This window comes from Macrobrachium rosenbergii, chromosome 37, assembly GCF_040412425.1.
Source record: "Macrobrachium rosenbergii isolate ZJJX-2024 chromosome 37, ASM4041242v1, whole genome shotgun sequence".
Classification (NCBI taxonomy): Eukaryota; Metazoa; Arthropoda; class Malacostraca; order Decapoda; family Palaemonidae; genus Macrobrachium; species Macrobrachium rosenbergii.
Genome location: NC_089777.1, coordinates 1930001 through 1946711, shown reverse-complemented (window position 1 = coordinate 1946711; position 16711 = coordinate 1930001). Strand labels below are relative to the sequence as shown.

Here is a 16711-nt window from a genome sequence, read left to right as displayed (position 1 = left end):
CTTAAATGATTTCACAATATTGAAATGGACTGGGCAAAGGTTCCGCTCCCGGATGACGTGCTCACGAAGCCATAAACACGGCCACCCTTTTCCGAGTCTAGTCCAGTTTGGCGTCACTGAAATGAAATATGAGAGGAGATCCTCCGATGCCGTCATCATCGTCTTATTAATAGAGACATCTTCCACGCTGAAGGAAAACCATTCAGCCTCATTACCCGCGTGGTACCGCAGATACGAAGCAAGCACGCACACATCATTTTTCTATATAAGCATATTCATTTCAGTCTACACATCGGATAATCTAATTTGTAATTAGGTATGGTTTGAAGGTTCTTAAAAGAGTGTGCAATAATATGGTAAAAATATATTCATTTACATGGAAGTTGCTTAGTGACTGAAAAACCTGGTGTCATTTTAATTCCCAGACTCAAAGCTACCGAGAGGACAGAGTAAAAACTTCATTTAATGGTCTTCTGAAATTGGTTTAATGTACGCATACGAACATTTCATATTTCTTAACAAGCCATTGGCCTTAATGTGGTGGGAGTCCAGGGATGTCGGTTCTCACAACATTCATCCTCCAACTGTTTACTCGAGAATGACAAACCTGTGCAAACAACTTCCGTAACTAAAGAGAAGGCTCCTCAGTAGCTTATCAAGCCCCCTGCATGAGCCGTGCTTTTCATCTCTATCTTGAAGGCACTCACTCGCTTCCTGGATTTAGAGGGGTACCGTTCCAAGACCTAGAATCCATCCCCAGTTTGTTTACACGACCAAACCACTAGACACTTTCATCGAGTTCAGCTCAACAGCTTCAGCTTTGCTCTGTTCTTCACATTCGGCATACACTGCTCCTCCAAATCTTTTGCATACACCCTGTCCTACGACTCACCCCTTCTCTCATTTTACAGTTATCCGTTACATAAACCCCATAATGTGTAAATGAATCATCTGTTTCTATCCTTGTTTCCACTTACTCACATTACCTAAATCTTGATTACATTCATTTGCAACTTTATACACACACACATTTATATATATATATATATATATATATATATATATATATATATATATATATATATATATATATATATATATATATATATATATATATGTGTGTGTGTGTGTGTGTGTGTGTGTGTGTGTAGATATATATATATGTGTGTTAGTCTATGTTTGTAAGCGTTTGTGAGTTGTAAAGACAAATTCAGCCGCTAGAATATAGGAACTGAGGTACTAACTGTGTACAAATAATATTAACTGTTCAAAACCCTATACCCCATTATTTAATAAAAAATGTCTGAAAGATTGCGAGTGATATCTAATTGTATATTACGGAGTGTAATTACGAACCTTAAGCTATCATTACAGTCCATTATGAGCTTTAATCGGCTGCTCGGATTAAATTGATTCGCAGCCATCCCTAAAAATATGCGTTAAATGTCTTTCCAACAGATGACACCAGAATGTGATCTGACCGCTCGGCAATTTGGTGACATTGGGTGCGAGGCACCGATTGATTGAAATTTGCCTACTGATTATTATTATTATTATTATTATTATTATTATTATTGTTATTATTATTATTATTATTAATCTAGTGATCTCTCTTGATGACTGATAAAAACTTCAACGATTAGATGCGTCTTATTTGTTCCTGGGCGTGGTTACCTCCCTAGTTTTAATAATCCTTTTTCAAAAATTCTTCTTATGGCTGCTGTTTGAAAGTTAGAGGAGGCTTTGGATAACCGGCTAAAAGCATCTAATAGTATTTTAGAATGAGAAGAGAAAAGTAACATTTCTTGGAAGGTGACTATTACCATAAAAATGAGCTCGAAGCAAAAGGGAGTCCTGTTAAGCTCTCCAACATTTCAGCACCCATTTTAGACCTCTTCGGGTCCTGCTTAATTTCACTTATAGATCTGCACAGAATAAAGGTCCCTATCTTCCCTCGTCGTTCTTAAAAGGGATGAATCAGGAGCTTTGTAGCTATTCTTTTCATCACTCTGTGATGAAATTTTGAAAGCACACGAGATTCAACCCGTTCTTTCAGTCATCCATTCTCCACTTCTATTGTCTATTCAAGAGGTTCAGTAAAAAAGTTTACCATCTTGCTTTAAATTGTGTACATGACGTTCCTCAAAGGTTTTGGTGCAACTTTTCTTCCCGGTTTCCCTTACAACGACACTCGTGTAAAATCATGAAGGTTGACACGCTACTGCGAGACACCTTTCAAAGGTGCCTGTTTTGTTGTAAACGCCTCTCGTAATCATTCAGCTCAAAGATTTTTTCCATAAGTGGGTCAGTGTCATCTAGGTTTTTTTTTTCAATCGAAAATACGATAAAGTGGTAAGATACGAATCCCTTATGATCGCTAAGATCATGCTTCCTTATCTGTTTGTTAGATGCCTGGGAATTACAGTGGCAGTAAATCGGCAATCTTGAATCAACTGGCATCAGACACATTCGGGAAAACCTTACTGAAACAGGTAATTATGGCTGCCGGATTTCACTTCCGTTATTGATTTTCGCTGGAGTGGAATGATGGACATCGGGCTTTTTCTGAATATTCCGTAATTAAGTGAATTGTAACTTTAAGTTTTCATGGAAGCCATGGCGTCGTTTTTCTCCCGTCTATAATCAGAGTTATTCGCACATCACGTGATAATGTAGGGCTAGAGAGAGAGAGAGAGAGAGAGAGAGAGAGAGAGAGAGAGAGAGAGAGAGAGACTGTCATGTTGTAACTTAGTCCATCGTGTACAAGTGTGAAGAATCCAACTATCCACGAAGGCACTCTACAGCAAATACAAGTGTCTTCTCGAAATTGTTTCCAAATAATAGTTTCAAGGTTCAGAATGGAAAACCTATATTATGCAGCAAGTAGGCTATTAATAAAAAAATAAAAACTCTCATATCATTAAATACGCTTTTTTTATTTATTACCATCAAGAATATTTTGCAGAGATTGAGCCATATATACATAAATATATATATGTACAGTATATATATATATATATATATATATATATATATATATATATATATATATATATATATATATATATATATTTATATATACATACACATAATATAATATAATACCATTTATTATTCTCATAAAAAACCTACATATATATATATATATATATATATTTATTATATATATATAAATATATATATATATATATATATATATATATATATACTACATATAGGCTTTTTTATGAGAATAAAAAATGGTATTGCATATCTTAGTGCTAAAAGATCTGCTCCCTTGAGAACCCAAAGGAAAACATCTGAAGTTACTGAACACTCACATACAAGGAGAGAACAGCAGCATACATTCACTCTCCCAGCGCACATGCACGCACACCTGTGTGAGTAGGTCCGTGGGACGTGAATCAAATTCTCACCTCTCTTGGTACTAGAGTGGATAAAAAAAAGAAACTTGAAAGGATATTTCCCTCACTCATTTTCATTTAAGGATTTCAAGGTTTTCAGCGTAAAAAACAATGGAAGAAATTCTGTCACTACTGAGAAGCCTTTTGGGGAAAAATGATGTTTCTGTCCACGGCGGGTGCATTTGTGACCGGAAACGCACGAGTATTTTATCAGGGCGGTTTATGACTTAAAGGATGCTCAAGACATTTTCTGTCGTCCTTTCTCTAACTTGCGCAACTTGGCGACTATTGGGCTTCCTGTGAAAAACTGTCTTTGCATTTAGACGCAAAGAACGAACGACTAGAAAACTGCAGTGAAGCCCAGTTTCCTAGAACCATGAGACTGTAGATTTCTTCGCCCTGGACATAACAGTGCATCAACAGACGAAGTGTCATATATTGGTTTTTAAATGAACTTAAGACGGCGTTAAAAACATATCACATATTAGCCTCAGGTCACCATTTACGACATCTGGGTTTGCGGGAAGAGATTCTTGTGTAACACAGACGTCGAGTCGATAAGCAATGAATTTCCTCCTCCCGTTTATCTGCAGGGTTCACATACCTATGATCGACTCCATAGAGTTACGATATGGGTGCGTCAAAGCGTGCAGAAAGATGACGTACTCAGTCATAAACAGTTCCATTGTCTTAATCTGAAATTGCCACGATATGCAGGAAATCTGATGTCCGTCACTGGACGGTTACCTGAAAGGGAAGCTAATAGCTGTCCGGCGTCAGCGGCTGAGGGGTTTCTCTGATGAAACTGAATTGTCTCGGCGATTTTTAAACAACAAGATATCTGGATCCATTGCGTTGCCGAGAGAGATTCGGTATTATGCTGGAAATGAAGCGGTAACCAATTACGTTGACAGTTCTCCCATTTTTAGTTTTCTGTAAAAGAAAACTATTGTGCCGGCTTTGTATGTCCGTCGCACTTTATCCTGTCTGCACTTTTTTCTGTCCGCATTTCTTCTGTCCTCTCTCACATCTTAGAAACTACTGAGGAGGCTAGAGGGCTGCAAATTGGTATGTCGATCATTCACCCTCCAATCATCAAACTTAACAAATTGCAGCCCTCTAGCATCAGTAGTTTTTATTTTTTTAAGGTTAAATTTAGCCATAATTGTGCTTCTGTCAACGATATAGGATAGGCCACCACCGGGACGTGGTTAAAGTTTCATGGGTCGCGGCTCATACAGCATTATACCGAGACCACCAAAAGATAGATCTGCTTTCGGTGGCCTTGATTGTACGCTGTACCGGCCGTACAGAAAACTCGATTGCGCCGAAGAAACTTCGGCGCATTTTTTACTTGTTATTTATTTCGTGCGATCTATGACAAAATATGTTCGCAACCCATTTATTTATTTATTTATTATTATTATTATTATTATTATTATTATTATTATTATTATTATTATTATTATTATTATTACAAAACATAAGCTGCAATCTTTGCTGGAACACAATTGCTACAAGGCAAGAGTTCTAACATGGAAGGCACCAATACAGAAGAAGAAACAGCGAAGTAAAGGATAAACTGTTAAAGAGAGACAGCAAGTGAAAAAATTAAAAAAATTAAGCTAGATAGAATGGCAGAACAGAAAGCAATATTCTTATCAGAACGAACACCACATACTTTACAAATGGAAAGCCAAAAGTCAGTCACAAGAAAATATAAAGCGTAGGTATCGGAATGAGAAGTCATCGGTATGAAGAAGTTTAAAGTACTAACTCTCTGCTGTGAGAGGCTTCAGATAAGAGCCATGGCCACTCGGAGATTTTAGAAGTTAAATGTTGTAACATTCTGAATTCCCATCAGCATATTTTTGTCGCAATGACGGCAGTCAACAGTGGCCGAAAATCCAGCTAGGCTGATAACATATGCCACGTAATCTACTCTCCCTCTCTCTCTCGTGCCGACAGCTTCCTTCAAATATTTGTTTTGATATGATAAGAAGATAAAACTGATATTGACTGTTTTTAATTGAAAGGGAATTCTCAAGAGGACAGGGTCTTCATTATGACGACTAAAAATGGCTGATAAGTGACAAAAGCGAGCGGAATATGAAGTTCATTTTGACGAAGGAGCAGAGGGCCTCCTTCACCTTCGTTTCTTTCGGTGATGGCAATCAGACTTTGCTAGGATTTGGAAGCAGATATTCAGCTTGCTTCTAAATGCAAACATCGGATGTGCGATTCAGCTGGAAATAAATTTCCTTCTCTCCCCAACCAAATTGTGGTTGGAATATTGTTTCTGTAAAATTTCGGCGAGATACTAAAGAGTGTATGAGAACTTTCACAACATTTCGGCTCCTTGTGTGAAAAAGACTGCGAAAGGCAGGCCATGCTGGGGAATCTTAGGACCGCGAAAGATTCATGTTATTATTACTATTAAAAAGGCATGAAAATGATTTAGAGGTCAAAACGCAGTGACAAATTATTCACGTATGCTCACCGCATCTCTAATCAGGTCTTGAAATCTGGCTGAGAGCAATTACGCTGCCTCAATGAAAAAATAAAGATAGGTTTCAGTGAGTTTCCACGAATTGACGAAAACGGTCCGGAATCAATTGATATTCATAGAGTATGCTAATGATTATGTCAGTCTGTACCTTTAGTTTGCTTAACATCAGGGAAAACGGCATTAATATTCTTTTTCATTTTGCGCAGCCTGAGATAAAAACAAGCTCCACCATCGCCTTATTATTTCATACTTAATGTCTCCAGCAAGAATCAACAGACACAGAATGAGTAATCTAGAAACAAGATATAAATAAATATAAATGAATAGATAAATAAATATAAATAAATAAATAAATAAATAAATGAGTGAAATGAAAACTACACTCACAGCCAAAAGAAATCACTAGTAATTTGTTTTATGCAATTAGGAATTTATCGTCATTCATTGTAGGTAAATTGCATGACTCAAGATACCACAGCTGTTTTTAATCAGTAGCGTTCAGAGGTTCGAGTTAAGTTGTGTAAAATATTTGCATCACTCCAATGAGAATCTTGTCACTCTATCTCAGGGTAAATATATTTCGTTTACTACCAGCAGCTTGTAAGTACCAGCTATTGGTACTTAAATGAGCTTCTAATGTCAACAATACATAAAATTATGGAGACGACAATCTCGATTTGTATATACTAAAATCGGTTTAGTGATTATGTCTTCCACGAGTCTTGAATAACTGACAAGGTAGACTAATAGCAAAAGCCCCCACCTCCCTAACGTTAAGTATCAGACCAGAATATTACTTCTTTTCAAATCTACTGAATTATTGGGCCTGTCGAAACTTCATACATCTCCAGATAGCTGAAGAACGATTCTCTTAGGTGGTTTGTGGAATCCTTTTCAGCGTGAAGTCGAAAACGAAAACTTTTCAGGAGTTGATTATCAGACAACCTGCTAAGAAAGATTTCGTATCAAGTCCTCGCGCAGTGTTCCTGTTTCACGTGCTTTACAACTTCACAGGACACGTGCTGATATCAATATTGATAGGCAGCGCATGTTCGTCTCCCACTTTTTTCTCTTTTTTGTTTCCTTTATCTGCGATCTCGCGGTGTGTGTTCACCCCTTCGCTGATTCTGAGGGGCACTCGAATTACGCGGGGTCTGGCGTCTATTGAGACATCCTATACTCTAGATCACCCAGAATCTAGAGTCTTCACTGACAACCAGTTTTTCCGAAGGCTCCTGGTTTGTAAGTCTAGCCCGTAACACATCGCACGAGCACTCGTGTAGGGAAGGAGTATATAATTCCATATCCAAGATACCGAAGGCAACCTGGGTTCGCCTGTAACTGTAGACCCAAGGGTGATCTTGGCTTATAAGAAGGCATTCCAACAAGCGGTGTAACGTCATGCGAAGATAATACTGATTTGTTTCTTTATAGAGAAGGAATATTGTGCGAGCCTGAAAAATGCCTGGCTGGTTAACGCAACAGCCCAGTACCAGCCAGTTCATACGATCCCTTCAGAGGTGACTCGAACTGTGTTAGTACTGTTTCTTCTCTTCTCTCCGTCTTTTCTTCTTTCTTTCTGTCTGATTTTTTTGGGGGACTCAAGGAAGAGAAACCGGAGAGTTCATTCGAATTCGGTGGTGAAGATAAAAAGGAAACACTCATAGATATAGGTAATGGAAGTGAGTTTGTCAAGGACTGTTTCTGACAAACAGGGTATTCTAATATTGTAAAGAAGAGAGAGAGAGAGAGAGAGAGAGAGAGAGAGAGAGAGAGAGAGAGAGAGAGAGAGAGAGAGATGTTTAGGATTATGACCCTTGTCCAACTTTTTGTGGGAAATACTGGAATTTCATCTTGTACAATTTCATCGTAATACCTTCTTGTTATCTACTGTATGTTAATTTTTTTCTTAAGTATTGATCTCAAGATAACAACGTCACTTGAAGGGAAATTCTGTAGAGGTGACATGGATCGCAGTTCATTTTCAGGTGATTTTTGATCGATAGCATATATCGACATTTACTCTGTTCTGAAAACTTATGCTAAGGAAAGAGCTAACCACCATTCTCTCCCTCTGCAAATGATATTGAAAACCAAAGGCATTAAGTTCTTTGCGAAAGAGAGATGCCGGAAGATAAGGAACAGGTCAGAGGAGTTAGTTGTTAAATATTCGGAGAACTGGGCGTGAGAATAGAGGCTAGTGATTCTTTTGGAATGTTTGCACTGCGTAAATTCAGGAAAGGCAGGAAGGTAGATTTTGATGACTTTAGTAATCCTACGCAGTACTCTATTAAGGGTTCTGAAAACAGTATTGCATAAACTTGATGGAATGTGAAATAGTTCGCCTACGGGATTTCTTTGAAAATGGGGTAGACAGTTTTGAGTGTTCACCTAAGTACTCTGTATGCCAAATCCGCCATCACTACACTCACGTAACTTGAAACGTTCCGCTGTCTGAAATGAGAATGAGAAGTAATTCCTTCTTGCAAAAGTATCATTTGCAACTTGATGAAACTCCTTATTACGGAATCCCCTCTCTTCAAATTCTAAGGGGGTCTAATGTCGCAAGGAAAGACAACTTCTACTGTATACTCGATCTAGTATGTTCTCTTGGTGCCTAAATAGCTGAGACTGCTCGTAACCTTCCAATGACTCACACGTAACACTTGTGAAACGAGGCAGTCATCCTCACTCCCATTTAAGAAAATGTTTATTGTGGTGTTCTGCAAATCTTAGCTGTAAATTTCTTTATGACATACATAACTGTCAGCAAGTGCGTGTTCCATTCACGTGCTGATCACTTCAATAGACCATTGACATTTTAATCTTAGGATGATTGTCACCAAGCGATGTTGAATTTAGAAGAGAGGAGGTCTAGCCAAGATTGTCCGCTGCCACTTTTGCAAAAGTTAATGGCATAAAGGAATATATTGCAGGGTTCGAAATGTCAAAATGAATCTGGTTACGTCTCGAGTTCATCATTATGCGGCAAAAGGGACACAGTCGGGAACAGCTTGGTTCAACGCATGCGTGATTAGGCGGTGAGATGTGGTACAGCCTCTAACGAGACATCAGCGGACGAACTAGAACACATCATTGGTTGCAGACCGACTATTTTCACTGGATGCAAGGCAAAATGCGATTGTGGCAAGCAAATGAAGGTCGCAAAGCTGGCTGAAGGTTAAGGCAAACAAGCATGGGATATTTTGAGTATATTTAGCGTTGATCTGAAGCCGTACTGAACCGAGCAGCATCGCCATACCAGCAAGAAGAGTTTTTGCAAATCAAAGACAAAAGTTCTTTTAAAGTTTCTCGCGACTTAAATTTGGTGAAGAACGCTTTCATCTCTTATGTACCCTTGACTGTTACAACATCCTGTCCTTCAAGAAGGTTTTCTTATCCCTTCTCCTTTCCTTCTTTGGACTCTACCACTAGGTTACAAAAACACTGGCCTCTTCGTGTAAAGAAATACTGCACAACAAATACATTGTTAACTCACGGGACTTCGCTGGTTGGATTCATGAACGCCAGTGAAAGAGAATTTTATTTTCTCCCATAATTACTTTCAGGGAAATACTAAGTTTCATTTACCTGTTGGAAATACATATCTTCAAAATGATGATTTGTAAACATCTTTAGGAATTAGTTATATTCTAGTGGTGTCATCTTCATTAGTTGCAGTGAAGCTACTGTACAGTAGTTCCTTAGATCGCAAATGAACATCTTTCCTTCAAGTAACATTCAGTGACTAGAAAAGATCACTCATGGCTGTAGCTTTATTTATCCTTCTACATGCAAAGTTTTTACATTTACTTACACAACAAATTAACTCATATGTAGTCAATGAGGATTGTACATCAATATAAGCTTCCTACACATATACACACATATGATATAGATTTTAAGTCGATTGGGGGTAATCTGGATTAAACTCGATTGGCCCAATCCCGATTCAGTCATTTAAAATCATCAATCATTTGAAAACTGTTACTTGACACCAAAAATACCTTTGCAGGAATAATACCCCACTACCACTCACCAGATGATGCACATTTTATGGTAAAAAAGTATGCAAACCAAATATTACTCAATGTTTCTGTAGGGAAATACAAAATACTAGACTTCCTAACTAAGGGAAGAAATCTTGCAAATATAATTTCAGCATGATAATGACAAATCGCGCTGGTTAACGATCCACCGTGAGCTGCTTAAGAGTAGTTTTGAGGTTGTATAACAAGACGAGGTTTCGCGAGTAAATAACGACACCTTCCTTTTAACGAATAATTATGATAATTTTTGCTATAGCGAGACGTGTAATGTGTAATATGGCCCCAGTTGATCTTTCGTAATCCAAAAGCAGGTGGCGGTAAACGTCCCAAGAATTTGTATGGTTTTCACATATAGTTTCATTGAAGTGAAGACGAGAAAGCCGCTGAATCAGGTGACTCAGGATAGATACAAGTACTGCATCAGACAACCGCTACTGAATGTATGGAGTTTTTACTGAGAGGTTATTGACTGACCGTCAGCTGTTTCAGAGCTTCACCTGGAACACGTAGAACATCCTGATAGATTCACATCATTCAGAGGTGAAGAAAGAGCGATCAACAAATCACGAGCGTCAGTGTCACACAGCGCATCGTGTGCTAAACGTTTGGCGTCTTGCCTCAAAGCTCTTATTGTGTCTTGGCTCCGATTCCTGGACACTGTTTGCACGAGAGCTCTCCGTCTGCCCCTCTATTTACTCTAGTAGTACAACCGCTGTCTTTATTTCGTTGTTTTCAGGGACTAGTAGATACTCGTCCCTTATCCGTTATTTAGAGAAGAGGAAATAAAGATAAGACGATGCTGTATTCTGTCCTTAAACATATATTTTCTCCACTTGAAAAAACAACCATTTGTTCTCCTGCTTCTAAAAATCAATAATTACTTTTACTGTACAAAAGAAACTTAAATGGAGAATTTTAGGCAACCTTTAATAAAAGAAGCAGCATTATTAAAAAAAAATGAGCACTACAGGAGCGAACTTATTTATTTTAGATTAGTTTTTCAGATTAAAAACCGAAGGTAAATTCTCAAAAATTAAATTCCTGCCGTATTCAGTTTCCTGTTAGGCTTATTTTTTTTGTTTTATGTGTTGAGACAATAACCTGGATTTCTTTTAACACATTTTTTTTGCGGACACCGGCATAACTTACTTCTTTAATCTAAATTTTTGGACACTAGCCTAACCTACTTTAATAAAAGTGTGACAGCAAAACCTAACTCTGTCCCAGATTGAAAAACCAAGGAAACGGAAATTGACCAGATTGATGCATAACCTGAAATAATGAATACTGATTTTACGTATTTTGTTTGTTTTTACTCAATTTCTATTTTACTCTTTTGACAGGCGATTGGACACATCTCTGGATGTCACATCAACCCAGCTGTCACTTGCGGCCTGCTGGTGGCTCGCTATGTGTCGGTGCTGCGCTCTCTCCTGTACATCATCGCTCAGTGCTTGGGAGCCTTGGTCGGGGCCGCTATTCTTAAGGTGAGGCCGATTGTACTCGATGGTCAAGAGTGTAGAGGAAATCAAAACCTCTCTCTGTATTCTTGAAGATTCTACATTACTTTGAATAATACTGTAATACTCATTCTTAATATGATTCTTGAGGGTATCATTATTCTTCCATAACTTACAAAAAAAAAGGGGGGGTTGGGGGTGGGGATAAATCTTTAAGGTTTGAAGACTGAGATATTTACTTTAAAACAACTTGGTCCTCTTGTCTGATAAAATCATTTCCCTCCAAGGAAATGAAGCATCTATATTTCTCACTGGTCATCTTTCCTCTTTTTCGTTGTCCACACCCCATTAACATTTATGGGAACGTAATGGGAGAAAGATTTGCTTTAAGTCTGTCCTAATGAGCGAAATATATAAGGACGAGAAAATTCCATTGAAAAGCCATGACGAAGTATCTTATCAGATGCTTCACTCTCTCTGACTCTTCCTTATTCATCAAAATTTAACGAAAAAGGAGAAATTCGGCGAAAAAGAGAGGCATCCTAACCTAACCTGCATTTCTGAGTCCCCAGTCTTGCTGCTCACGGGAGTCAAAGACTCAGGTACAACCAGACACAGCTGTTCTGTGCCTGAGTGAGGCCCCTTCACACACACACACACACACACACACACACACACACACACACGCGCGCGCGCGCAAAAATGCACCTCGCCTTTAAACAAAACCTTTAAGGTATATATAGGTGTTATCCTTAGCGACTGAAAGAACGTTTTGTAATTCAGGTTTCATGGAACATATTTAGGATATTTTTCTAAATACAATCTTTTTATTAAATTGGATAAAGCATACAAGCATTCAGTGAACCAATTAAGCCTCTTGTATGTACGTATGTATACTCAACAATGAGCATTTGAAGCCACTTTAATAACCCGAGTACAAAATCAAATTAGATTTGTTTGAAAACACAGAGGGTGTGTACACTATCTCAAGATGCACATTCTAACGAGAAAAACAAGGGCCTCACAAGGACAGGTGCAAAGATAAATAGATCTAGATCTTTGTTCAATGTTTACAAAATAAAAAAAATCGAGAATTCTTGGCAATATTGGTGTGAGCCGTGAACTCATTTCAAGAGTACGTGATCAAATTAATCTGCTTTGTGTTTCGGCCATGAAAGAGAGGAAAAGAAAGGAGTTGAATTTCGGGAATGTCCGTCGCTTGAATTTCAATATTTTCAATTGTTGACTCTTCCCTTCCACCCGTAAATGTCTGAGAGCATCAGTTATGAAGTCCGCTCAACACTGGGACCTTACGAAATAAATAGTTTCGTGTCTTTCTTGCGCAGAACATCATATGCCAGGAACTATTAATAACCCGAGGTCAGGAAACTCAATACAATTATAAACAGACCTAGCTTAGTGTGCAGAAAACCCCTAAAAGTATATTTTGATTCAATGTTATGCATATCAGTGCCAAATGTTTCTCTTATGGCTTGTGTTCCTCTCACGCTCTATCTTTAGATAAGAGCTTGAGACAAAGCTAGATACTTTTCTCTTTTTTTGAACCCTGGGATTAACTTCATCCTTTAGACTTTATGTGATACATACACACACACACACACACGCTAAGTGCACACACACACACACACACATATATATATATATATATATATATATATATATATATATATATATATATATATATGTGTGTGTGTGTGTGTGTGTGTGTGTGTATGTGTGTGTGTGCATGAAATTTTGCCACATACACCGGGATATTTTTTATATTCATAACTATTAAGTCACAAATTCGTTTAATATCCAGTTCACTATATCTAGGGAATAACTTACACTCAAGTGGAACTTTAATTGATAAGTGATTCGCCACAGTTGAACTGCAATCGATGCGTGGTTTAGAAACAACGAAAATACAGTGACTTTGACCACTGAGCCACCAGTTAAACGAAATTTGTAGCTTTGTATTGGTAACTACATACCTATATATGTGTATATATATATATATACACACACACACACACACACACACATATATATATATATATATATATATATATATATATATATACACACACATATATATACACAGTATATATGTGTGTGTGTGTATTTGTAAGCCGTTTCCTCTAATACAGAATAGCTCTAGAGAACGAGACAACACTCACAGCTAAAGTCAACCTTTAACACGTGAATCAAGGATGACCTTCGGGTACAGCATAATTCCACTACACCGGTGACAGCAAGCCATCAGCACAGTGCTGCCATCCTAAATAGACTAGCCCGCATCTAGTATATCTTGTACACCTACTGGCACCACCTTAAGTCGGCAGACCTCCCCCATCGTTTAAAAATCACTTTTCATTCAGCTCGTCAACATCCCATCGTTCCTGCATTATACAACCTGTATACAAACTTATCGTCCGACATTGCTGTCCTCTTGGGTGAACCAGCTTGAAGTACTTTGGTCCATCATGCCACCAATGTTGACCTTTTCTAAAATGCCTTAGTATATGCGTCTAACCATAAGGACGCTGTGCTTCCATACACCGATGGCTACTAAGCTTTGGATCTGAGCTTCTGTTTCCGGTGTTGAGTTCTTTAAACAACGTCTTCTACGTTCAGGGCTGAACTCTGACATTTATGGCAACAGAAAGAAATTTTCACTCTTCAGAAGAGAGACCTTACCATGTTTCTCGTTTCGTAAGGTACACTTCGGTCAATGAGAAATTTTGATGCTGAGCGTCCATTCATCACTGATATGCTTGAATGAATATTTTTTTTTTTTAGGCCTTTCGGAAGTGAGTTTTTTCTTGTACACCAGCGTGTGCAAGAAAACGAAAGGGCAGGTCCCTTGACACTGAGGATTCCCCTCCCAAAACGGGATAACTTTTCAAGAATAATTAAATGAAACCGACATGATAAACCTTGTGTGAAGTATGGCTGATAAACAGTGGAAATTACCATTTCCAGCTTTCTAATGGGGGAACATACTTGTTATGCTTGGGAGTGGACGGCTGTCTTGTTAGACCTAGGCATACACTCTTTACCCATGGATGCGAAATAGCTGAGGAACCGAAACCCTTTTGTTTTAACCTGTTTGGTCAAATGAGGAGGGCGGTTAATATTTCCTCAAATTTCTCGGCGAGGATGCTGTATATATATTGAATGTTACAATATATCAGGGTCTATTGGGAAGCAGGCTTCTTCTGGAAGATACTTTATAGTAATTTTGATCTTTTTTATATGAACCTTATTCAGGTAAGGCATGAATGCATTTAAAAGTAAGGAGTGGATGAATAGTTTATAAAAGCTTTATCACAATTATATCTTGTTCTTCATACGAGGTAATCAGTATACGTTGTCAATAATTATACATTGTCCAGTCACTAATTAATCAGTTGTTCCTTGGTCAACTTTCTTGCTGCACACACTCTACACAAAAAGATTTACTTCATCAACATTCAGTTTTTCTGTCATTCGCATTCAGCTTAGTAATCCCTTCATTCTTTCCGAATTTCACATCCGCCTTTTGCAGACTCATCCTTCTTTACTTTGCATATTCTGGGGTTTACGTCTTCTCCCATATCACCATCATCTGTCACATTTACTCACAAATAAATGTTACAATCATAACTTGTCTCCTACTGACATTAGCTTTCAGCTGTCACCTCCTACTTCAAACTCTTTCATCTGTCTTGTTAGCTTCTCTTTACAATCACTAATCAACAATGAATAGCCTTCAAATATCAACTATTCCGTACTCATTCACTGTCCTCTTACTTATCCCACAAACTTGCACTTTCTTTTATCTATTCGTAAAATGAGTACTGGCCATGGGGATGTAAACAGCTGCATATAGCCGTCCCACACAAACCATCAATAATAATGCATCGGAATGACTAATTTCTGTATCTAACTTAGCTTCTACTGATGAATGTTCTCCCCGACAGGGCGTGACAGCAGAAAAAATCCAAGGCAATCTCGGTATGACGACGGTGAATCCACAGATCAGCGCCGGGCAAGCCCTTGGAGTAGAACTCATCATCACCTTCGTGTTGGTTTTAACTGTCTTCGGCGTCTGCGACGAGAGGCGAAATGATGTTAAGGGATCGGCTCCTCTCGCTATTGGACTTTCCATCACAACCTGCCATCTCATGGCTGTGAGTTCCTTCGTCCCAGACTATTCTCGGGCATTGTAACGGCATTCTTGACCACCGATTTGACAAATATCTACCGGGTCACCAATTTTATTGCTAGCCTTCGGGGATAAAGTCCATATGTTAAAAAAGTCTAAACGGGAGATTCAAGCAAAACCAGATACAATGAACAATGTAGATAATTGCAGGAAAAGAAAATCACACAAAAGCCACTGTATTGGTTATCTTGGCAGGATTTTACTTTTTCCAAGTTATATGTTTTATAGCATCTACTTTGTCACACCTAGAGTTAATGTGATAAGTAAAAGTAGTTTTTATAACTACTGCTACTGTTTATAATGCCGGTAAGGTTAACAGGCAACTCAGTAATGAAAATAACTCTATTACAAAGAGGTGATGATCATTTTGCTCTGAACATCATCATTGTACATCATAACAATGTGCATGTCTGTTTGGCATGGTTCCAGGAAGCTCTTAGACTTCTCATTTGTTTAACTCTTTCATGTCTTTTCAGATTCCCATCACTGGTTCTTCAATGAATCCTGCTCGTACTTTTGGTCCCGCTGTGATTTCAGGCGTCTGGGCTGACCACTGGGTATGTAAAGACTATGTAAAGACTATATATATATATATATATATAAATTGCTTATATATATATATATATATATATATATATATATATATATATATATATATATATATATATATATATATATACATACATACATACATACATACATACATACATACATACATACATACATACATACAGGATCTTCTTTCATAGATAGTGACCCCCATGTGTATTCAGAACAAGCCGGTTGGGGATTGCCGTAAAAACATAAACAAAGGACTGTAAATATCATAATGACCCCTAAGAAATGTTAGTCCTAGATAACGACCCCTGAGAACCTTGGGGTTTACTATCTAGGATATATATATATATATATATATATATATATATATATATATATATATATATATATATATATATATATATATATATATATATATATATATATATATATATATATATATATATATATATATGTGTGTGTGTGTGTGTGTGTGTGTATGTGTGTGTAGACATAAAGTGAACCATATCTAACTACTAAAG

The 16711-nt window shown here is 37.7% G+C and overlaps 1 protein-coding gene across 2 annotated transcripts in view; it reads left to right on the top strand.

The window, feature by feature from the left end:
* LOC136825249 (aquaporin AQPAe.a-like) overlaps nucleotides 1–16711 on the top strand; it is a 41259-nt gene that overhangs the window by 17163 nt on the left and 7385 nt on the right. For both annotated transcript variants that reach the window (XM_067081289.1, XM_067081288.1), the window contains 3 exons: nucleotides 11306–11449; nucleotides 15388–15597; nucleotides 16109–16189. In XM_067081289.1, the coding sequence (XP_066937390.1) occupies nucleotides 11306–11449; nucleotides 15388–15597; nucleotides 16109–16189 (435 nt within the window). The remainder of the gene's footprint in view (nucleotides 1–11305; nucleotides 11450–15387; nucleotides 15598–16108; nucleotides 16190–16711) is intronic.